Here is a 24,123-nt window from a genome sequence, read left to right as displayed (position 1 = left end):
CTCTGCTTCTTAGTAACAAAGTTTTAGAACAAAAAATTGAAGTGGACCAACTATGTAAAAAGATGAAAACTGTATTTCTGCTAGGGGATATTGGAGACGCAGACCTTCCGAAACACCGGGATCAATGAACAGCTTTACATTCTCTGCTGTTAACTCTGTTGAATGTTTCTGATATGTCAAACTAATTATAAATATTCCATGATTGATTTTACAGGGCTGATCCTTGTGAATGAACCATATTACAATGAGGCTGGGTTTGATAGTGACCGTGGTCTTCAGGAGGGTTACGAGAACAGTCGTTGCTACAATGAGATGGCACTCATAAAACTGGTGCAATCTATGACTCAACTCATTCAGAAACTTGTGGAAATATTTGAACAGGAAATAAAGGAGCATTTCTATACCAATGGATGGCGACTTGTGTACAGAATGGAGTCTTGGCTGGAAATCAATGAAATGATCCAAAGAAGCACAGAACTTGGTAATAGTGCTGAAGACATGTCTGTTCATATCTGCTCTTCTGATACAGCTGATAGTCAGGTGGAGCATGTCTCGCCATCTGCAGCACAGATGGTTGCTGAATCTGTTCAGGCCACTAAAGAGTCTGGAGTGGAAAATTCTGAAGTTCATGTGAGTAATGTGCAGCAGAGATTGTTAGAAGCTGGTTCAGATGAAAATATATGTCTAGAGACTGATTCTACTGAGCAACTGCAGGCTGCAGCTGAAACATGCTCCCTAACTTCTGAACAGAAGGGTTCATCACAGGCTATTGTCAAGCCAAAAAGAAGGCGCAAGAGTTATAGGAGCTTCCTTCCTGAGAAGCGTGGTTACCCTGACATAGGTTTCCCATTGTTCCCCCTCTCCAAAGGGTTTGTAAAAAGCATCTGCGGCTGCCTACAGCGCTACAAGGCAACCTTAATCGAGTCTGGAATTCCAGAGAGGAGAGAGGAGCGATAAGCACCACATCTATGCCACAGGTTTACAAAGTTTTCTAGACTTTTGATAATTGTGTAATATTAAAGCAAAAGGATAGTGAGCAAATCAAGGCTGCGCACTTTTTGTATATGGAGTGAAGTAGGATTAATGAGCATCAAATGGGGGGAAAGCACCCAGCCTGAGCATTTTAAAGCATGATACATATGGTAAACTGCATCCATGGTCTTAGAATGGCTGCAAAATGAGATTATAAGAGATGTAAAAAATGCATTGATAAATGTTTTTCCCAATAACATTAAACCTCAGTTTGTAGCTTGAGATGTACACAGTATTTAATCAAGATTTAAATGTCTACAGATGTGGGCTTGTATTAAGTTCAGAATGCTTGGTTGCTTCCTATTTATGTAGAAATTGTTTGTGTGAGTGTATGCTTTTTTAAAATTTATTTTTGGTTGCCTTATACTAGTGTAATATAAGACTTTACAATTAAATTGGCCTTAAGGATGTCACTGGATAAAGGTTTCCACATCTTGACTTCATTTTTTATTATGATTACAGATTACTACAACTAACACTGCCTATTGGGTCTTCCAGTAACATGATAAAAATAAATAAGTGGATCTACTGCATGCTTAACACACACATTTTGGTGATTGAAATTGAACACTGTTTTATCTGAGTTGTAAAGTCCTCCCAACATTGCTATCTTTTGGGGTCTAGCCCTGTTATAGTTGGGTGGTTACAAAGCTATTTATTGGGTTGTAAGGGGATTTTACTGTTGCCTCCAGCATGTGGTTATTTGGAGTTGTAAAGCAGGATATTCCCTTCAGGTTGGTGTAAATACCCATGAATATGCCATGTTAATGTGACTGTACAGAATTGAGTTAAATCAAAATCTCCTATTGACAGGCTGTGGTTCCCCACGGGATGTGAATGTATTAAATGGGGCATCTGCCCAATGCAGTTTCTATTCTAACAAAATGTTGCCCTTTCTTGGTTCCCCTCCTATTTAATATGTAACCAGCACATCCCCAAAACAACAGCTTCTCTTCTCATCCTTTGAGTGCCCCAAGGTTCCATTCCTGCTCCCTTTTTCTCATTTACGTGCTGCTCTTCAGACCCTTTCCATAGTGGTGGGGTCAGTTTCCATATGTATGCGATTTAGACAAGTTGAGTGAGTGGGCAAATATATGGCAGATGCAGTATAATGTGGATAAATGTGAAGTTATCCACTTCGGAAGGAAAAACAGTATTATTTAAATGGTGATCGATTGGGAAATGTTGATGTTCAAAGGGACCTGGGTGTCCTTTTACACCAGTCACTGAAAGCAAACATGCAGGTGCAGCAAGCAGTTAGGAAGGCAAATGGTATGTTGGCCTTCATTGCAAGCGGATTTGAGTACAGGAGCAAGGATGTCTTAGTGCAGTTATACAGGGCCTTGGTGAGACCACACCTGGAGTATTGTGTGCAGTTTTGGTCTCCTTACCTATGAGAGGATGTACTTGCCATAGAGGGAGTGCAGCGAAGGTTCACCAGACTGATTCCTGGGATGGCAAGACTGTCATACGAAGAGAGATTGGGTCGACTCGGCCTGTATTCACTCGAGTTTAGAAGAATGAGAGGGCATCTCATTAAAACATATAAAATTCTGACAGGGCTAGACAGACTGGATGCAGGGAGGATGTTTCCCCTGGCTGGTGGGTCCAGGACGAGGGGTCACAGTCTCAGGATACGGGGTAGGACATTTAGGACTGAAGTGAGGAGAAATTTCTTCAGAGGGAGGTGAACCTGTGGAATTCTCTACCACAGGAGGCTATGGAGGCCAAGTCACTGAATATATTTAAGAAGGAGCTAGATAGATTTCTAGACACAAAAGGCATCAAGGGGTATGGGGAGAGCGGGAATATGGTATTGAGATAGAGGATCAGCCATGATCATATTGAATGGCGGAGCAGGCTCGAAGGGCTGAAAATATTGAATCTGCTTCCACCACTCTTTCAGGCAGTGCATTCCAGGTCATAACAACTCGCTGCATTTAAAAATAAATCAATAAATGTTTCCTCCTCTCCCCTCTGGCTTTTGCCGATCACCTTAAATCTGTGTTCTCTGGACACCACTTCTGCTACTAGAAACAGTTTCTTCTTATTTACTCTGTCAAAACCATTCATGTTTTTGAACACCTATCAAATCTCCCATAAGACCATAAGAGATAGGAGCAGGAGTAGGCCATTCGGCCTCTCGAGCCTGCTCCGCCATTTAATGAGATCATGGCTGATCTGATTTTCACCTGAATGCCACTTTCCCGCCCTTTCCTCATATCCTTTGACTCCCTCGCTGATCAAAAATTTGTTTAACTCAGCCTGCACAGCTTTTTGGGGTAAAGAATTCCAAAGATTCACGACCCTCTGGGAGAAGAAATTCCTCCTCATTTCCGTCTTAAACAGGCGACCCCTTATTCTTGAGACTATGCCCTCTAGTTTTACATTCCCCCATGAGGGTAACACCCTCTCCCATGAGGGTAACACCCTCTCAGCATCTGCCCTATCGAGTCCCCTCGATCTTATGTTTCAATAAGATCTCCCCTCATTTTTGATGGATGTTATTTATATGGACATCCAGAAGGCATTTGATAAGGTCCCACATAAGAGACTGTTAGCTAAGATAGAAGCCCATGGAATCGAGGGAAAAGTACGGACTTGGTTAGGAAGTTGGCTGAGCGAAAGGCGACAGAGAGTAGGGATAATGGGTAGGTACTCACATTGGCAGGATGTGACTAGTGGAGTCCCGCAGGGATCTGTCTTGGGCCTCAGTTATTCACAATATTTATTAATGACTTAGATGTCTCATAGAAAGTCTCATATCTAAGTTTGCCGATGACACAAAGATTGGTGGCATTGTAAGTAGTGTAGATGAAAACATAAAATTACAAAGCGATATTGATAGATTAGGTGAATGGGCAAAACTGTGGCAAATGTGAGGTCATCCACTTTGGATTTAAAAAAGGATAGAACAGGGTACTTTCTAAATGGTAAAAAGTTAAAAACAGTGGATGTCCAAAGGGACTTAGGGGTTCAGGTACACAGATCATTGAAGTGTCATGAACAGTGCCGAAAATAATCAATAAGGCTAATGGAATGCTGGCCTTCATATCTAGAGGACTAGAGTACAAGGGGGCAGAAGTTATGCTGCAGCTACACAAAACCCTGGTTAGACCGCACCTGGAGTACTGTGAGCAGTTCTGGGCACCGCACCTTCGGAAGGACATATTGGCTTTGGAAGGAGTGCAGCGTAGGTTTACTAGAATGATACCCGGAATTCAAGGGTTAAGTTACGAGGAGAGATTACACAAATTGGGGTTGTATTCTCTAGAGTTTAGAAGGTTAAGGGATGATCTGATCAAAGTTTATAAGATATTAAGGGGAACAGATAGGGTGGATAGAGAGAAACTATTTCCGCTGGTTGGGAATTCTAGGAGTAGGGGGCACAGTCTAAAAATTAGAGGCAGACCTTTCAGGAGCGAGATTAGAAAATATTTCAACACACAAAGGGTTGTAGAAGTTTGGAACTCTCTTCCGCAAACGGCAATTGATACTAGCTCAATTGCTAAATTTAAATGTGAGATAGATAGCTTTTTGTCAACCAAAGGTATTAAGGGATATGGGCCAAAGGCAGGTATATGGAGTTAGATCACAGATCAGCCATGATCTTATCAAATGGCGGAGCAGGCACGAGGGGCTGAATGGCCTACTCCTGTTCTTATGTTCATTCTTCTAAACTCAAATGAGTATAGACCCAACCTGTTCAATCTTTCCTCATAAGACAACCCTTCCATACCCAGAATCAACCGAGTGAACCTTCTCTGAACTGCCTCCATTGCAAGTATGTCCTTCCTTAAATAAGGGCATCAGAACTGTACGCAGTACTCCAGGTGTGGTCTCACCATCCTGTACAGTTGGAGCATGACTTCCCTGCTTTTATACTCCATCCCTCGAGAAATAAAGGCCAATGTTCCATTTGCCTTCCGGATTACCTGCTGCACCTGCATATTGACTTTGTGTTTCATGTACAAGGACACCCAGATCCCTCTGTACCGCAGCATTTTGTAGTATTTCTCCACTTCAAATAATATTTTGCTTTTTTATTTTTCCTCCCAAAGTGGATGACTTCACATTTTCCCACATTATATTCCATCTGCCAAATTTTTGCCCATTCACTTAACCTGTCAATATCCCTTTGCAGACACTTTGTTCTCATCGTAACTTGCTTCTCCACCTATCTTTGTATCAACAGCAAAGTTGGCCACAAGACACTCTGTTCCTTCATCCAAGTCGTTAATATATATTGTAAATAGTTGAGGCCCCAGCACTGAGCCCTGCGGCACCCCACTAGTTACAGATTGCCATTTTGAAAATGACCCTTTTATCCCGACTCTGTTTTCTGTTAGTTAGCCAATCCTCCATCCATGCCAGTATATTACCCCCAACACCATGAGCTGTTATCTTGTGCAGTAATCTTTTATGTGGCATCTTATCGAATGCCTTTTGGAAATCCAATTGTACTGCATCCATTGGTTCCCCTTATCCACCCTGCTCGTTACTTCCTCAAAGAACTCAAATAAATTTGTCAGACACAATTTCCCCTTCATAAAACCATGTTGACTCGCCTTGATTGTATTATGAGTCTCCAAATGTCCTGCTACTACTTCCTTTAATAATGGATTCTAGCATTTTCCCAATGACAAATGTTAGGCTAACTGGTCTGTAGTTACCTGTTTTCCATCTCTCTCCCTTCTTGAATAGGGGTGTTATGTTTGCGGTTTTCCAATCTGCTGGGACCATTCCAGAATCTAGTGACTTTTGGAAGATTACAACCTATGCATCCTCTATCTCTGTAGCCACTTCCTTTAAGACCCTATGATGCAAGCCATCAGGTCCAGGGGACTTGTCAGCCTTTAGACTCGTTAGTTTACCTGGTACTTTTTCTCTAATGATAGTGATTATTTTTAGTTCCTCCCTCCCCTTTTCCCCTTTATTTTCTACTATTATTGGTATGTTATTGTATCTGTCTTCACAGTTGAAGACACTAAAATATCTGTTCAATTCCTCTGCCATTTCCTTGTTTTCCATTATTATTTCCCCAGTCTCATCCTCTAAGGGACCAATGTTTACTTTAGCTACCCTCTTCCTTTTTATATACTTGTAGAAGCTTTTACTGTCAGGTTTTATATTTCTTGCTAGTTTACTCTCATAATTTATTTTCTTCCTCTTTTATTATTCCTTTAGTTATCCTTTGGTTTTTAAAGTTTTCCCAATCTTCGGGCTTACCAGTAATCTTGCCATGTTGTATGCTTTTTCTTTTAACCTGATACCATCCTTGACTTCCTTAGTTAGCCATGGTTGGTTCACCCTTTTTGTGGAGTCTTTCCTCCTCACAGTGATATATTTTTGTTGCAAGTCATAAAATATCTTTTTAAATGTTTGCCACTGCTTATCCACCATCATACCATCTAATCTGTTTACCCAGTCCACTTTAGCCAATTCCGCCCTCTTTCCTTTATAATTGCCCTTATTTAAGTTTAATACAGTAGAATCATAGAAGTTTACAACATGGAAACAGGCCCTTCGGCCCAACATGTCCATGTCGCCCAGTTTATACCACTAAGCTAGTCCCAATTGCCTGCACTTGGCCCATATCCCTCTATACCCATCTTACCCATGTAATTGTCCAAATGCTTTTTAAAAGACAAAATTGTACCCGTCTCTATTACTGCCTCTGGCAGCTCGTTCCAGACACTCACCACCCTTTGAGTGAAAAAAATGCCCCTCTGGACCCTTTTGTATCTCTCCTCTCTCACCTTAAATCTATGCCCTCTTGTTATAGACTCCCCTACCTTTGGGAAAAGATTTTGACTCTTTTTACCTTATCTATGCCCCTCATTATTTTATAGACTTCTATAAGATCACCCCTAAACCTCCTACTCTCCAGGGAAAAAAGTCTGTCTATCCAACCTCTCCCTATAAGTCAAACCATCAAGTCCCGGTAGCATCCTAGTAAATCTTTTCTGCACTCTTTCTAGTTTAATAATATCCTTTCTATAATGGGGTGACCAGAACTGTGCACAGTATTCCAAGTGTGGCCTTACTAATGTCTTGTACAACTTCAACAAGACATCCCAACTCCTGTATTCAATGTTCTGACCATTGAAACCAAGCATGCCGAATGCCTTCTTCACCACCCTATCCACCTGTGACTCCACTTTCAAGGAGCTATGAACCTGTACTCCTAGATCTCTTTGTTCTATAACTCTCTCCAACGCCCTACCATTAACGGAGTAGGTCCTGGCCCGATTCGATCTCCCAAAATGAATCACCTCACATTTATCTAAATTAAACTCCATCTGCCATTCATCGGCCCACTGGCCCAATTTATCAAGTTCCCGTTGCAATCCTAGATAACCTTTTTCACTGTCCACAATGCCACCAATCTTGGTGTCATCTGCAAACTTACTAATCATGCCTCCTAAATTCTCATCCAAATCATTAATATAAATAACAAATAACAGCGGACCCAGCACCGATCCCTGAGGCACACCGCTGGTCACAGGCCTCCAGTCCGAAAAACAACCCTCCACAACCACCCTCTGTCTTCTGTCGTCAATCCAATTTTGTATCCAATTGGCTACCTCACCTTGGATCCCGTGAGATTTAACCTTATGTAACATCCTGCCATGCGGTACCTTGTCAAAGGCTTTGCTAAAGTCCATGTAGACCACGTCTACTGCACAGCCCTCATCTATCTTCTTGGTTACCCCTTCAAAAAACTCAATCAAATTCGTGAGACATGATTTTCCTCTCACAAATCCATGCTGACTGTTCCTAATCAGTCCCTGCCTCTCCAAATGCCTGTAGATCCTGTCTCAGAATACCCTCTAACAACTTACCACTACAGATGTCAGGCTCACCGGTCTGTAGTTCCCAGGCTTTTCCCTGCCGGCCTTCTTAAACAAAGGCACAACATTTGCTACCCTCCAATCTTCAGGCACCTCACCTGTAGCTGTCGATGATTCAAATATCTCTGCTAGGGGACCTGCAATTTCCTCCCTAACCTCCCATAACGTCCTGGGATACATTTCATCAGTAGTTTCAGACCCAAGATCCTCGCTCTCAAACTGGATGTGAAATTCATCATGTTATGATCACTGCTTCCCAAGGGATCCTTTACTTTGAGATCATTAAATAATCCTATTTCGTTACCCATTACCAGATCCAAAATGGCCTATTCCCCTGGTTCGTTCCCTGACGTATTGGTCTAAGAAACAGTCCCTAATACACTCTATGAACTCCTCCTCGGGGCTATTTTTGCCAATTTGATTTGTCCAATCTATGTGAAAATTAAAATGGCCCATGATTATTGCATTACCTTATTTCCTGATTAATATTTTGCCCTACAGTATAGCTACTGTTAGGGGGCTGATGTACTACTCCCACCAGTGACTTCTTTCTCTTGCTATATTTTACCTCCACCCAAATTTATTCGACATCTTGATCTTCTGAGCCAAGATCATTTCTCACTATTATACCAATTTCATCCTTTATTAACAGAGCTACCCCACCACCTTTACCTTTTTTTCCTCTCCTTCCGAAATGTTAAATAACCCTGAATATTTAGCTCCCGCTCCCGACCCCTGGGGACACCACTGTATACTTCCCTCCAGTCTGAAAAACAACCAGTCACCACTACTCTGCTTTCTGTTCCCGAGCCAATTTTGTATCCACGCTGCCACTGTCCCTTTTAATCCCATGGGCTTTAATTTTGCTAGCAAGTCTATTATGTGGTACTTTATCAAATACCTTTTGAAATTCCATATACGCATCAACTGCACGACCCTCTTCAACGCTCTTACTTGATCAAAGGCTCACCACCACCTTCTCGAGGGCAATTAGGGATGGGCAATAAATGCCGGCCTTGCCAGCGACGCCCACATCCCGTGAACGAATAAAAAAAATAAAAAAAATCAAGTTAGTCAAATACTATTTTTCGTTTAACAAATCCATGCTGACTTTTTTATTGGCCCATACTTTTCCAAGTGCCAATTAATTTTAAGAACATAAGAACATAAGAAATAGGAGCAGGAGTAGGCCAATCGGCTCCTCGAGCCTGCTCCGCCATTCAATAAGATCATGGTTGATCTGATCCTAACCTCAAATCTAAATTCATGTCCAATTTCCTGCCCGCTCCCCGTAACCCCTAATTCCCTTTACTTCCAGGAAACTGTCTATTTCTGTTTTAAATTTATTTAATGATGTAGCTTCCACAGCTTCCTGGGGCAGCAAATTCCACAGACCACCTACCCTCTGAGTGAAGAAGTTTCTCCTCATCTCAGTTTTGAAAGAGCAGCCCCTTATTCTAAGATTATGCCCCCTAGTTCTAGTTTCACCCATCCTTGGGAACATCCTTACCGCATCCACCTGATCAAGCCCCTTCACAATCTTTTATGTTTCAATAAGATCGCCTCTCATTCTTCTGAACTCCAATGAGTAGAGTCCCAATCTACTCAACCTCTCCTCATATGTCCACCCCCTCATCCCCAGGATTAACCGAGTGAACCTTCTTTGTACTGCCTCGAGAGCAAGTATGTCTTTTCTTAAGTATGGACACCAAAACTATATGCAGTATTTCAGGTGCGGTCTCACCAATACCTTATATAACTGCAGCAATACCTCCCTGTTTTTATATTCTATCCCCCTAGCAATAAAAGCCAACATTCCGTTGGCCTTCTTTATCACCTGCATACTAACTTTTTGATTTTCTTGCACTAGGACCCCCAGATCCCTTTGTACTGCAGTACTTTCCAGTTTCTCGCCATTAAGATAATAACTTGCTCTCTGATTTTTCCTGCTAAAGTGCATAACCTCACATTTTCCAATATTGTATTGCATCTGCCAAATCTCCACCCACTCACCCAGCCTGTCTATATCCTCTTGTAGGTTTTTTATGTCCTCCTCACTCTCCACTTTCCCTCCCATCTTTGTATCATCTGCAAAGTTTGATATGTTACACTCTGTCCCCTCTTCCAAATCGTTAATATAGATTGTAAAGAGTTGGGGACCCAGCACCGACCACTGCGGAACACCACTGGCTACTGGTTGCCAGTCCGAGAATGAACCATTTATCCCAACTCTCTGCTTCCTGTTAGATAACCAATCCTCCACCCATGCCAGAATATTACCCCCAATCCAGTGATTCTTTATCTTGAGCAATAATCTTTTATGTGGCACCTTGTCGAATGCCTTCTGGAAGTCTAAATACACTACGTCCACTGGTTCCCCTTTATCCACCCTGTACGTTATGTCCTCAAAGAACTCAAGCAAATTTGTCAGTCATGACTTCCCCCTCGTAAAGCCATGCTGACTTTGTCCTATTAAATTATGTTTATCCAAATGTTCTGCTACTGTCTCCTCAATAATAGACTCCAAAATTTTACCCACCAGAGATGTTAGGCTAACTGGTCGATAATTTCCAGCCTTCTGCCTACTACCCTTTTTAAATAAGGGTGTTACATTAGCAGTTTTCCAATCTGCCGGGACCTTTGCCGAGTCCAGAGAATTTTGGAAAATTATTACCAAAGCATCCACAATCCCTACTGCCACTTCCGTCAAGACCCTCGGATGTAAGCCATCAGGTCCTTTTTATATAACTATAGAAACTCTTGCTATCTGTTTTTATATTTTTTGCTAATTTATTTTCATAATCTATCTTCCCTTTCTTAATCAATCCTTTACTTACTTTTTGCTGTCTTTTGAAGACTTCCCAATCTTCAATCCTCCCACTAAGTTTGGCTACCTTATATGTCCTTGTTTTTAGTCGGATACTATCCTTAATTTCTTTACTTAGCCACGGATGGCTGTCATTTCTTTTACACCCTTTTTTCCTCAGTGGAATATATATTTTTTGAAAGTTGTAAGATAACTCCTTGAATGAACACCACTGCTCATGTACCGTCTTACCCTTTAATCTATTTTCCCAGTCCACTTTAATCAATTCCGCTCTCATACCATCATAGTCTCCTTTATTCAAGCTCAGTACGCTTGTTTGAGAACCAACCTTCTCACCCTCTAATTGGATATGGAATGTAACCATGTTATGGCCACTCATTCCAAGGGGATCCTTAACTAGGACATTATTAATTAATCCTGGCTCATTACACAGGACCAGGTCCAAGGTTGCTTGCCCCCTTGTAGGATCAGTTACATACTGCTCAAGAAATCCATCCCTCATCCACTCAATAAACTCTTCCTCAAGGCTGCCCTGCCTAATTTGATTTGTCCAGTTAATATGATAGTTAAAATCCCCCATAATTATAGCTGTTCCCTTATTACATGCCCCGACTATTTCCTGATTAATACTTCTTCCAGCAGAGTTGCAACTATTAGGAGGCCTATATACTACGCCCACTAGTGGTTTTTTCCCCTTATTATTCCTTATCTCTACTCAAACTGTTTCATTATCCTGATCCTTTGTCCCAATATCATTTCTCTGTATTACAGTGATAATGTAATAATTTTGTCCTGGATTATTGTCTAAGTTTCCCCATTACCGACATTGGGCTGACTAACCTGTAATTGCCGGGTTTGTCCCCCTCTCCTTTTTTGAACAGGGTTGTAACATTTGCAGTCCACTGGCACCATCCCCATATTGGAGGATTGGAAGATTGTGGCCAGAGCTTCTGCAATTTCCACCCTTATTTCCCTTTAGGATACATCCCATCTGCACCGGGTGACTTTTCTACTTTGAGTACTGCCAATCTTTTAAGTACAAGGCTTCTGCAATCTCAGCCCTGTCAACTCTGAAAAATCCTCCTAACATTCGGGACAGGTGCCTAAGTTGGGAGAGTTATCCCACAGGCTGTCACAGAATCATGTCTATCGGCCAACATCCCAGAATCATCCATCACTGGGGTGTATCCTGTCCCAATCGCCATATGGACATACTAGCGGTGGGGGCATGGTGGAAGACCCTTGAAGACCCTAACTGACTTCAGACCCCATGATATGGTGATGGACACCACCTGATCAGCACCTGTTGTCCCCTCCCTAAATGACTAATCAGTACTCATGTTATATTTTACTGGAGGGAAGCAAGGGCACAAAATGTACTCTAGGTGGGAGACTTGAGTGTCCAAAAGTGACGTGGTAATAATACCACTGAAGGACACAGCTGCTAAATTGGGCCTATATCTGTTCAATGGAACCAACAAAAGGAATCACCTCCTTCATCTCATGCTCATTAATTCCCCTGTCAGACATATCTGGCCATGGTGTTATTGGTAGGAATGATTATAACATGGTCCTTGTGAAGATGACGTCTCATCTCCATGGTAAAGATACTCTGTTGTCTGATACTGCCACCATGCTAAGTAGGACAGACTAAGAACAGAGCTAGCAGCCCAAATCTGGGCATCCAGGAGGTGCTGTGGGCCAGCAGCAGCAGAATTGCTTACCTCACAATCTGAAACTTTGTGGCCAGCACATCCTGTGTGCTCAATTATCATCAACTGGGAGTCCAAGCTTGGCTCAATGGAGAGTGTTCAAGGTTGTTCCAGGAGCATATCTTTTTGAAAGGGGTACCAATCTAGTGAAGTTAAAAGTTAGACATCTGCATGCTAAACAGCAAAAGTAGCAGGCTATGACCAGAACCAGTTGGTCACACCGTTAACAAATCAGGGAAAAGTTCTGCACCCTACCACATCCACTCGAGAAGGATATAGAACCAATCAGCTAACAGGAGGAACAGGCTCCACGAGCCCTCCCCTCAGCCATAATGGCACACAAGAAAACCCAAAGATGTTTTATAAATACATATAGAGCAAGAGGATAACTAAGGAAAGAGTAGGGCCTATTAGAGACCAAAAAGGTAACCTATGTTTGGAGGCGGTTCCTAATAAATACTTTTGCATCTGTCTTTACAAAGGAGAGGGACGATGCAGACTTTGTAGTTGAGGAGGAGTGTGAAATATTGGATGGGATAAACTTAGTGAGAGAGGAAGTATCAAGGGGATTAGCATCTTTTGAAAGTGGGTAAATTACCAAGGTCGGATGAAAAGTCAGGAGGTGAGTCATTCACCGCAGAATACCCAGCCTCTGACCTGCTCTTGTAGTCACAGTATTTATATGGCTGGTCCAGTTATGTTTCTGGTCAATGGTGACCCCCAGGATGTTGATGATGGGGGATTCGGCGATGGTAATGCTGTTGAATGTCAAGATGTGGAGATGCCGGTGATGGACTGGGGTTGACAAATGTAAACAATCTTACAACACCAAGTTATAGTCACTCACCTGACGAAGGAGGAAGCCTCTGAAAGCTTGTGATTTTCAAATAAAATTGTTGGACTATAACTTGGTGTTGTAAGATTGTTTACAGTTGAATGTTAAGGGGAGGTGGTCACTGCCTGGCAATTGTCTGGCACGAATGTTACTCGCCACTTATCAGCCCAAGCCTGGATGTTGTCCAGGTCTTGCTGCATGCGGGCACAGACTGCTTTATTATCTGAAGGGTTGCGAATGGAACTGAACACTGTCACTGATGCAGGGGTTTACTGGAAGAAGTAGTGAGGAGGGTTTTTGAAAGAGGAACCAGGTGATGTTTTGGGCAGTTTATGAAGCTTCTCCCCTATTAGGATTGAGATACATTGACTGAGTTAATCACCTAACAGCCTGCTAGTAAAGATTGCAAGCGATTTGTCTCAGAAAACCTGCCTAGAATTATTATCCCAAAATACATCAAAAAAGTTAAGTTTTAAAAAAAAAAGGTAGCTGACAAATAATCTAACATGCAGTAGCTAATTTGCATAATTTAAATAGGCATCACTGGGGCTAATTTTGATTTGGTGATATCAGATTGGCCTCTTGTTAAACATCTCTTCTGATTTTCCTTTCTATGGACTTCAATGGAACTGAAAATCAGGAGAGGTTTGTAATGAGGGAAGGGGGGCAGGCTGTGTAATGGGGGAGGGGGGGGTTGTGTAATATGGTGGGTAGGGAAGTGCCTAATAGGCACTGTAGTTAAGTGGTCATCTTATTTGCAGGATTGCCCAGATTTAAGAGTTAATAAATATGGAGAGTATTACTCACCACAATAACTCATTTGCATGATTTACATAAACAATGAGGACTCCTTATGTAAAATTATACAAATAAAGCTATGTTGCGTAAATTATATGTAACAGATTTGAGGACTCATGAGTCAGTGATACATGGATGTTTATTGATACAGGGCTGGCAGTACAGAGAACCCGCATGGCTGGAATCATGTCTGATACACTGGTGCAGTTGTCAGAGTCGAATCATCTCAGCCCCATATCATCACTGCTGTAGGTTTTCATGCAGCATCCTTGGCCCAATCATCTTCTGCAGCTTCATCAATGACTTTCCCTTTGCCAAGACTGGGGCTGTTCACTAATGATTCTAGTGCTTGAACAGTGAAACAGACCTATGCCAGCCTACCGTAGAGCCTGGACAACATCCAGCCTTGGGCTGACAAGAGGCAGGTAACATCTGTGCCACATAAGTACCAGATAATGAGCATCCTCTGTCTTGCAGTAGCACCACAATTGTAAAGTACCCCACCATCAACAGCCTAGGTGTCACTATTAATCAGCAGCTTAACTGGACTAGTCATCTCAACATCATAACCACAAGAGCCCATCAGCGGGTTGGGTATGCTGACCTCCTGACCCTCAATGCCTCTACCATCTACAAGGGTTGGCAAGAGTGTAATGGAATATTTGTTATTCACCTGGATGGATGCAGCTGCAGCAACATTCATGCTCAACAACATTCAGTTTGCTTAATTGCCACCCACATCTTTACTCCTGTGTTGGGAAAATGTGACAATGTGATAATTCACTTTATAAATGCAAGTTCCCTCTCAGGTGAGTGTGTATCTCACGCATTGTTCACACACCTCACTTACACTTCGTTACTGATCCTACATCTGTAAATCACAAATAAAGATATTAAAAAGGAAAAGAATTAGCAAAACATTCATCTTGTCCAGTTGTTCCAGCAAAGAAAATGTGTTCAAAATCAGAGGCACAATTTTCTCAGTTACAAAAAAAAGACTGAAATCTACATATGGAAGTGTGGAGGAGGGGAAATGGTTTGGTAAAGCAATGATAGTGTGGTCATTAACAGAAGCTGATGCAGATTCTGAATATAATAGTATCACAGGGTCCTCAGCAACAACTGCCTCATTTGAAATGTAGCAGATGTCAAACTCTGGGAATATTAACTAAGAATTTGTCTGCAGAGGCAGCCAAAAAATTTAAGGAAGCATTTATTTTGCACTGTCACTGCTTAATTATCTCTTTCTGCACACCTGTTATTACAGTAGACACTCCACTGTGTATTTGGCCTTGAATTGGTTCACAATCAACCAATTCTCCATCCACAGTGAGAATGCCTGTGTCTGGTTCCAACCGAAATGCCTTCACTTGGAGGTGAGTAAGGTAGGGGCAGTTATAACTGAGGTGTGTTCCCTTTTCCATAGCACAAAAGAGGCGGAGAAGGGAGATCCTGGAAATTCCTGATTTAATGTAAAAAAGATGGATGACACCATCATTCAGGCTTGCAGAAGGAGCAGTGAAGAGGTCAGCTCCCAGGTGAGATTGGTAAATGGCAAGTACGAGAACAAAGTCTGCCTCCACAATTGTCCAATTGCTGGGGACTCGTTGACCCAGGGGAGGCAGAAGAGTATCTATTGGTCCATAGTGAGTTTCTATTCTGTCAACTAATGGTTTTACCTGGGTATCGCCAGCACTATACTGCACAGAGTTATTCAAATTGCAGAAATTATAATCTGTCTGCACAGAGCTACATTCTGATGAGCTTCTCGTGGCTGCATCTTGTGTTTCTCTCAATCCTCCCTTTTGTGAATTTTGTTTCACCATTTTTAGACCCTGGGTTGTTTCTGGTTTCTTTTGTGAACTCATCTGGGTACAGTTCACCTCCTGTTCATTGGAATCCTCGTTATACAGAGGCTCTTTAGTCTTCCCTTCTGCTGGCAGAAACGAGAGTGTACCTTTGTAAACACGCAGTGGCACCAACAGACGCAGAGTTCCCACAGTGAAACGAGCAGATCCCATAGAACGATATTTCTCACTTTCCACATCAACAGCAGAAATGAAGCCCCATGCCACACTCAAAAAGGAGAAAATGTGTTTGTTTGAAGTTGTTGTTAAGGAAACCAGATCCATTGGAGCAAACAAACCTTTGCAGATAAGATAGGTACAATTCAGCAGGAGCTCCTCGTTCATTACTGCATCAAACCTGTGGAATAAAAGAGTAGCAAAGATTGGTAGCCAAAGGCAGCAAACTTGAGAGATTAAATTGAGGTCTCAAGTTGTATTGTGGGCATATATTAAACTCAAATATCAAAACATAGGTTTTCTCATTAAATGTCGCAACATCTCTTGCAATGTGTCAGAATGGAACAGGAGGGCCTGATTCTTGTACTTCCCCCTTTCCTCCTCATTGTGCAGACACTGGTCCCACCCATCCCATTGGGGGCAGGGAGCTGAGTGGCTACAAGAAAACTGCAGCCATACTTTGTTTAAAAATGGCTTTGATGGTGTTACTCTGAGATTGAGCTGTGATGTTTTATAAAGTGAGCCCACTAAAATCAGCTTGAGGCATATGCAAATCCTACAGTTGCCTGGGGAAACCAGACAGATCTTAACAAGTGCGAGCAAAAAGCAAAAAACAGCAAATTCTGGAAATCTGAAACAAAAAAAGAAAATGGTGGAAACACTCCACAGGTCAGGCAGCACCTGTGGAGTGAGAAAGAGAGTTAACGATTCAGGTGCAGACCTTTTGTCAGATGAACCACATTTAAACAAGAACAGACAGGGAAGGGAAACACACATGGAGGAAAAGAAATAGAATGACTCATAAAATGCTTACATGGAAAACAGGAGATGGTTAAATGGCAGACGTGATATTTATGTGAAACAATAGGAGACCTAATAAAAGACAATATGAATGGCTGAAGGCGGTGGGGCAGATGGAAATGGAAATAAGAAATCCCAATAATGTGGAGCAAGTTCCAATAGCCCAGGTGCACACCAAAGTGCAGAGCAGAGTGACTGACAGAGGCTCCACCCTGAGCATCGAACATCATCCCCAGAAACATCAGCACATCCATCCCACTTCACCAGCACTTTCTGCTGAAAAGTAAGTGGAAATTTAACAGTCTGCTGTTATAAAAGTCAATATTAGGCCAGCTGTTCCTCGAGCTTGCAGATTGTTTTTTTTGCTCCCCACCCACACAGTACTAAACATGCCTCCAACAGCCCATGGACCTGAAAACCCCAGGATATATTTGCCTCACCCACAATGAGGTTCTGAGTTCAGGTATGGGATTCCCAATGGGAATTCTTTTGTTTGCTATTATAATGGAGATTGGGCAGTAGTAGGAGAAAATGGAAGGATGATGATATAAAGGAGGACATGTCCACAAGATATAACCCGCCCCATCCCAAAGAATTTACAGGCCACATAGGTCTAATGCAGGAGTTCTGTGTGAGAAGAATGCATTCCACCAAAGAGGCAACAGGGAGCTATGGTGAACTTCCCAGACAGCTCTGCCTACAGCATAGGGCATCGACACTATCCACCAGGCTGCTGTGCAGGTTTGAATTTGTCAAGCGACTGACACTTTTCCAGAGAACTGTGGCGTTCAGTCAGTTTGGCAGCAGCAAGATTGGACCTTTGCAGATTTATGTGATGCTGGATATGAACAGTTAACCGGTGGATAATGAGGTACCTCCTGCTCCCAAGGACAATGACTCCTTCAAGAATTGCACCAACGGCAGCAGAGATCCACTACAACAAAGTACGCGTCTCTATCAGAGAAATCATCGAGAGGACCATTGCAATTCTCTGCTTCATATAGTCGCTCTAAACAGCTCTACAATCCAAAAAGAGATTCCTGACAAGGTGCCCCTAGCTGCTTTGAAGGCAGAACATGGAAAAGGACATTAGGATAACCATCACTCCAAAAACCTCAAAAACGGCTGCTGTTCTTCAGAACACAAATTAGTGAAGCGTTTTCAGCTGTTTAACGCAGTACTTTGGTTACAATCCCCACAACTCCTCAGCATGAAATAAGGGTAGTTTCCTGTATAACGCTAAACTCCATCAATAACAAAGCAGGACATCAGTGCAAGGTCTCTTTTAAAACAACACCCTCCACAGTGACCATTACCCAACTTGCTCTTCACACTCTGATTCTCCTGGCTGACGAAATGTTCCCCCCTTCATCCTGTTTTACTGCTTCTCCAAGGGGCACCCTTGGGCCAATCTGAGAGGTGATTGGCTGCTCCTCTGGTACAAAAGGCCCTTCTCTCACATGGCAATCCCTGGGTGGGGGAGCTGGCTGCCGCAGCATCTCTGGTGCTTTTTCCCGGGCAGCCTGGTGTCGTCACCTATGTGCCCCTAGGGTGATGTGTCTGAGGATGCCTGGCGTGTGCTGCTGTCCTGAGAGATGCCTCAGGCACATCCGGACCAGCCACTGCCCTTCCACTGGGCCTTGTATCTGTGTCCCCACTGATCAGTGGCCTAATGGCAGTTCTCAGATCTTAAAAGCCCTGAGAGGCAGCAGCCTGTATTGTTGCCCCAAGGGGCTGAAAGCTGGTATGCAAGGTGCTGTCTCATCTCTCCCTACCTGCCACTTGAGGGAATTAAATAGTATTATTAAGAATGTGGCACTGGGTGCTTTACAGACCACGAGGGAACTGGAGGAATGGGGAGTGGGTGAGAATTTCCCACCTTCCCACTGAAAGCAGAGGAGAAGACTGGCTTGATCTCATGGGCACTTGCCTGAAAAGCACCAGGCTAGGTTGGGGTTGCTGCATGTTGCACTCAAAATGCCACAAGCTCCATCAATTCCTGCAACAAGGAATGCTGCCCCACAGTGAGACTGAAAAACAAATGTTTTATTTCTTTCTTCCCATCAATGGACCCAGGAAGAGGAATGGAGTCAGTGGGAAGAGAGCAGAGTTTGTGGTAAGCTGCCAAGTGGTCAAGGGAGGTAGAGGTGTCATCAATGTAAATGTGGACGGTGACCCCGTCTGTGTATGTCGCTATCGAGGGGCAGCATAAGGAGGGACCCCAATAACAGATCCTTAGGGGACTGCAGAGGTGATGGTGCAGGGAAGGGAAGAGAAGTCAAGTCATTGCTGGAGATGTACTGCTTGTGTTTGGACAGGTGGGAATGGAAATCCATTTCCAGTGGTGTGCCACAGGGCTAGTGTTGGGTCCCTTGCAGTTCGTGGTATATATTAATGATTTGGACTTGAATGTAGGGGGCATGATTGGCAAATTTGCAGACGACACAAAAATTGGCCATGTAGTTGATAGTGAAGAGGATAGCTGTAGACTCCAAGAAGATATCAATGGGTTGGTGGAGTGGGCGGAAAAGTGGCAAATGGAGTTCAACCCGGAGAATTGGTGGTGGATAATTAAACAACTAACGTGAGGAGGAGGCTCTGCAAACATCCCCATCCTCAATGATGGTGGAGTCCAGCATGTGAGTGCAAAAGACAAGGCTGAAGCGTTTGCAACCATCTTCAGCCAGAAATGTCGAGTGGATGATCCATCTCGGCCTCCTCCCGATATCCCCACCATCACAGAAGCCAGTCTTCAGCCAATTCGATTCACTCCACGTGATATCAAGAAACGGCTGAGTGCTCTGGATACAGCAAAGGCTATGGGCCCCAACAACATCCAAGCTGAAGTGTTGAAGACTTGTGCTCCAGAACTAGCTGCACTTCTAGCCAAGCTGTTCCAGTATAGCTACAACACTGGCATCTACCCGACAATGTGGAAAATTGCCCAGGTATGTCCTGTCCACAAAAAGCAGGACAAATCCAATCCGGCCAATTACCGCCCCATCAGTCTACTCTCAATCATCAGCAAAGTGATGGAAGGGGTCGTCGACAGTGCTATCAAGCGGCACTTACTTACCAATAACCTGCTCACCGATGCTCAGTTTGGGTTCCTCCAGGACCACTCGGCTCCAGACCTCATTACAGCTTTGGTCCAATCATGGACAAAAGAGCTGAATTCCAGAGGTGAGGTGAGATGAGAGTGACTGCTCTTGACATCAAGGCAGCATTTGACCGAGTGTGGCACCAAGGAGCCCTAGTAAAATTGAAGTCAATGGGAATCAGGGGGAAAACTCTCCAGTGGCTGGAGTCATACCTAGCACAAAGGAAGATGACAGTGGTTGTTGGAGGCCAATCATCTCAGCCCCAGGGTATTGCTGCAGGAGTTCCTCAGGGCAGTGTCCTGGGCCCAACCATCTTCAGTTGCTTCATCAATGACCTTCCCTTCATCATAAGGTCAGAAATGGGGATGTTCGCTGATGATTGCACAGTGTTCAGTTCCATTCGCAACCCCTCAAATAATGAAGCAGTCCGAGCCCGCATGCAGCAAGACCTGGACAACATCCATGCTTGGGCTCATAAGTGGCAAGTAACATTTGCGCCAGACAAGTGCCAGGCAATGACCATCTCCAACAAGAGAGAGTCTAACTACCTCCCCTTGACATTCAACGGCATTACCATCGCCGAATCCCCCATCAACATCCTGGGGGTCACCATTGACCAGAAACTTAACTGGACCAGCCACATAAATACTGTGGCTACAAGAGCAGGTCAGAGGCTGAGTATTCTGCAGCAAGTGACTCACCTCCTGACTCCCCAAAGCCTTTCTACCATCTACAAGGCACAAATGAGGAGTGTGATGGAATACTCTCCACTTGCTTGAATGAGTGCAGCTCCAATACTCAAGAAGCAGGACACCATCCAGGACAATGCAGCCCGTTTGATTGGCACCCCGTCCACCACCCTAAACATTCACTCCCTTCACCACCGTCGCAAACACCAGGTGCTGTTTGGTAGCATCAGTCTCTGCATGGAATAGGAGAATGGAAAATTACTGAGAGGTTGTTACTGTCAACAAGAATGTTGATAAGAAACTGAGCAGGGGACCAACCAGGAAAACAATGCAGGACGCCGGCTGAAAATTAACTTCAGTGTTCACGAAGTAGAAGAATCGGTCATTCTGAGTTTCGAATTACAATACTGATTTAAAGGTTGTTTGCATCTCTATCTATAAACCTGTACTCTTTTAATGTCAACAAAACCATTATTTTGAAAAGTATCTGGGCACCGCACTTTAGGAAAGATGTGAAGGCCTTGGAGAGGGTGCAGAAGAGATTTACTAGAATGATTCCAGGGCTGAGGGTTGTTCTGCTTGGAATAGAGATAGTTGCAAGGAGATTTGATAGAAGTATCCAAAATCATGAAGGGTCTAGACAGAGTGAAGCTGTTCCCATTGATGGAAGGGTCAAGAACCAGAGGACATAAATTTAAGGTGACATGAGAAAAAACTTTTTTACACAGCGAGTGGTTAGGATCTGGAATGCACTGCCTGAGGTGGAGGCCGATTCAATCATGGCTTTCAAAAGGGAAACTGGATAAGTACTTGAAAGGAAAAAATCTGTAGAGCTACAGGGATAGGGTTGGGGAGCGGGACTAGCTGGATTGCTCTTGCATAGAGCCAGTGTGGACTCGATGGGCTGAATGGCCTCCTTCCGTGTTGTAACCTTTCTATGATTCCATAAAGCCTTGGTTGATCTCACCTCTGATTATCCTAAAGAGTTGAGAGTAAAAGCAAATACACTACAAGACGGACAAGGAAGGGAGATGCATCATGGTCACAATCACACAGGATGTTTTTTCATGACTTTGATTCGGCCCATCTCAGGACAGATAGAAGGGCGGAAGCTTGACATGAGGGACCCAAACTATGAGTTATGTAAGGGATGGGTACGGAACTGGGAGTCAACAGCTTGTTCAAGGACCTTAGAGAGGAAAGGGAGATTTGAAATGGGGCAGTAAATGGCTAGGATGGAAGGATTGAGTATGGGTTTTTGGGTGACTTTGAGAGAAAGACGGGTAGTGTTCTAGGAGATGGTACCATTGATGATGACAACTAGCATAGGCCAAGAGAGTAGCTTGTTTATCAGGAGCTGAGTGAGAAGAGAATTAAAGGAACATAAAAGTAAGTTTTGTGCTGGAGATGAGCTGAGCGAAGGTGGAACAGGGTGAAAAAAAGGAGAGACAGATGCACAGAGAGCGAGAGACAGAGTGAGATGCACATAGAACGAGAGCGAAACAGGGAGAAGTTGTAAAGATTTTTGGGATATACTGAGGATATAAGAAGGGTTTAGATCAGTGCAAGTTTTTTTAAACTTAGGTGAACTCTCATTTTAAAAAGGTCAATTTTTTTTAAAACTTACGAATGTGGGTGTGTATGTTTGTGGGAGGACCTTAATTTGGAGAACACAGTTAAGTATTGAGTTATTCTGCATGTAGCAATTGCTTGAGGGTTTATTTAAGGTTTTACACTGGCATTGTTGCCATGCTTTGGCTACGAGACAGAAAGCAGAGAGTAGTGGTGAACGGTTGTTTTTCAGACTAAAGGGAAGTATACAGTGGTGTTCCCCAGGGGTCAGTATTAGGACCACTGCTCTTTTTGATTAGATATTAATGACCTGGATTTGGGTATAATTTCAAAGTTTGCAGATGACACAAACTTGGAAATGTAGTAAACAATGAGAAGGATAGTATCAGACTTCAGGAGGACATAGACAGACTAGTGAAATGGGCAGACACATGGCAGATGGAATTTAATGCTGATTAGTGTGAAGTGATGCATTTTCATAGGAAGAATGAGGAAGGCAATATAAACTAAATGGTACAATTTCAAAAGGGAGTACAGGAACAGAGAGACCTAGAAGTATATGTGCACAAATATTTGAGGGTGGCAGGACAAGTTGAGAAAGCTGTTAAAAAAGCATATGGCTTTATAAAGAGGCATAGAGTGCAAAAGCAAGGAAGTTATGCTAAACCTTTACAAATCACTGGTTAGGCCTCAGCTGGAGTACAGAGTACAATTCTGGGCACCGCACTTTAGGAAGAACGTCAAGACCTTGGAGAGGGTGCAGAAGAGATTTACTAGAATGGTACCAGGGATGAGGGACTTTAGTTATGTGGAGAGACTGGGATTGTTCTCCTTGGAGGAGAGAAGGTTAAGGGGAGACTTATTAGAGGTGTTTTGATCGAGTAAACAAGGAGAAACTTTCCACTGGCAGGAGGGTCAGTAACCTGAGGACACAGATTTAAGATAATTGGCAAAAGACCCAGGGGGGAGATGAGAATTTTTTTTAAAACAGTGAGTTATGATGATCTGGAATGCGCTGCCTGAAAGAGTGTCTGGAAGCAGATTCATTAGTAACTTTTAAAAGAGAATTGGATCTCTGCTTAAAAAGGAAAAATTTGTAGGACTATGGGGAAAGAGTGGGGGAGTTGGACTAATTGGTATCACTTTTCGAGAGCTGGCACAGGCACGATGGGCCAAATGGCCTCCCTCTGTGCTGTATCATTTTATGAATCTATTTGTAATTTACATTGCATAGGCTGTGGAGGAACAAGCTGGCTCTCCCAGATCCGGTGGTGCTGTTCAAGCTACTACTATAAACAGAGTCAAATCGATTACTGGATCTTCATCAAGTTAGACCCCTTGACTGCTTTTTTCATTCGTTCATGGGATGTGGGCGTCGCTGACAAGGCCAGCATTTATTGCCCATCCCTAATTGCCCTTGAGAAGGTGGTGGTGAGCTGCTTCCTGGGAGTCACAATCCAGCTTCCACTTGATCTAGAGAGAGGTTTTTAAATTGATCTGATTATGTGCTGCACAGCACAATAAGAAAGGTTGGGCAGAACAGTCAGCCTTTGCCTTACATTCTCCACCAGCCCTGCAGGCTCTCACAGATGCCGAAAGATATTAACAGTTCTGAACATCATGCAGGGAATTACTGGGATTTTCAATTCTGAATCATTTTATCTAATTTTGTGATAATTTTTTTTCAAAGTACATGAAACTGTTGTTGCTTTGTGCAGCAGCTACTGTAACAAGTGTATAGGATTATCCAAGGTTACTGAGCTGGGAATGTTCTCCTTAGAGCAATCAAAGCCTTTTGCTTCAGTGCCTGGGAGGAATCTCCTAGGTCTCTGGGAACCTGATAGCAGATTTCATTCCATTTACAAACTGTTATATCTT

The 24,123-nt window shown here is 43.2% G+C and overlaps 2 protein-coding genes across 3 annotated transcripts in view; one reads left to right on the top strand and one right to left on the bottom strand.

Annotated features, from left to right (window-relative positions):
• Positions 1-1,454, top strand: part of LOC137340984 ((E3-independent) E2 ubiquitin-conjugating enzyme UBE2O) — a 107,431-nt gene extending 105,977 nt beyond the window's left edge. For both annotated transcript variants that reach the window (XM_068003779.1, XM_068003778.1), the window contains exon 18: positions 215-1,454. In XM_068003779.1, the coding sequence (XP_067859880.1) occupies positions 215-957 (743 nt within the window). In that variant the 3' untranslated portion in view covers positions 958-1,454. The remainder of the gene's footprint in view (positions 1-214) is intronic.
• A 12,725-nt stretch (positions 1,455-14,179) lies between these two features.
• LOC137340983 (sphingosine kinase 1) overlaps positions 14,180-24,123 on the bottom strand; it is an 81,447-nt gene continuing 71,503 nt past the window's right edge. Inside the window, exon 5 of the mRNA XM_068003777.1 lies at positions 14,180-16,263. Coding sequence (XP_067859878.1) covers positions 15,285-16,263 — 979 coding nt within the window. The 3' untranslated portion in view covers positions 14,180-15,284. The remainder of the gene's footprint in view (positions 16,264-24,123) is intronic.

This window comes from Heptranchias perlo, chromosome 23, assembly GCF_035084215.1.
Source record: "Heptranchias perlo isolate sHepPer1 chromosome 23, sHepPer1.hap1, whole genome shotgun sequence".
Classification (NCBI taxonomy): Eukaryota; Metazoa; Chordata; class Chondrichthyes; order Hexanchiformes; family Hexanchidae; genus Heptranchias; species Heptranchias perlo.
This window is presented reverse-complemented; position numbering and strand designations above follow the sequence as displayed.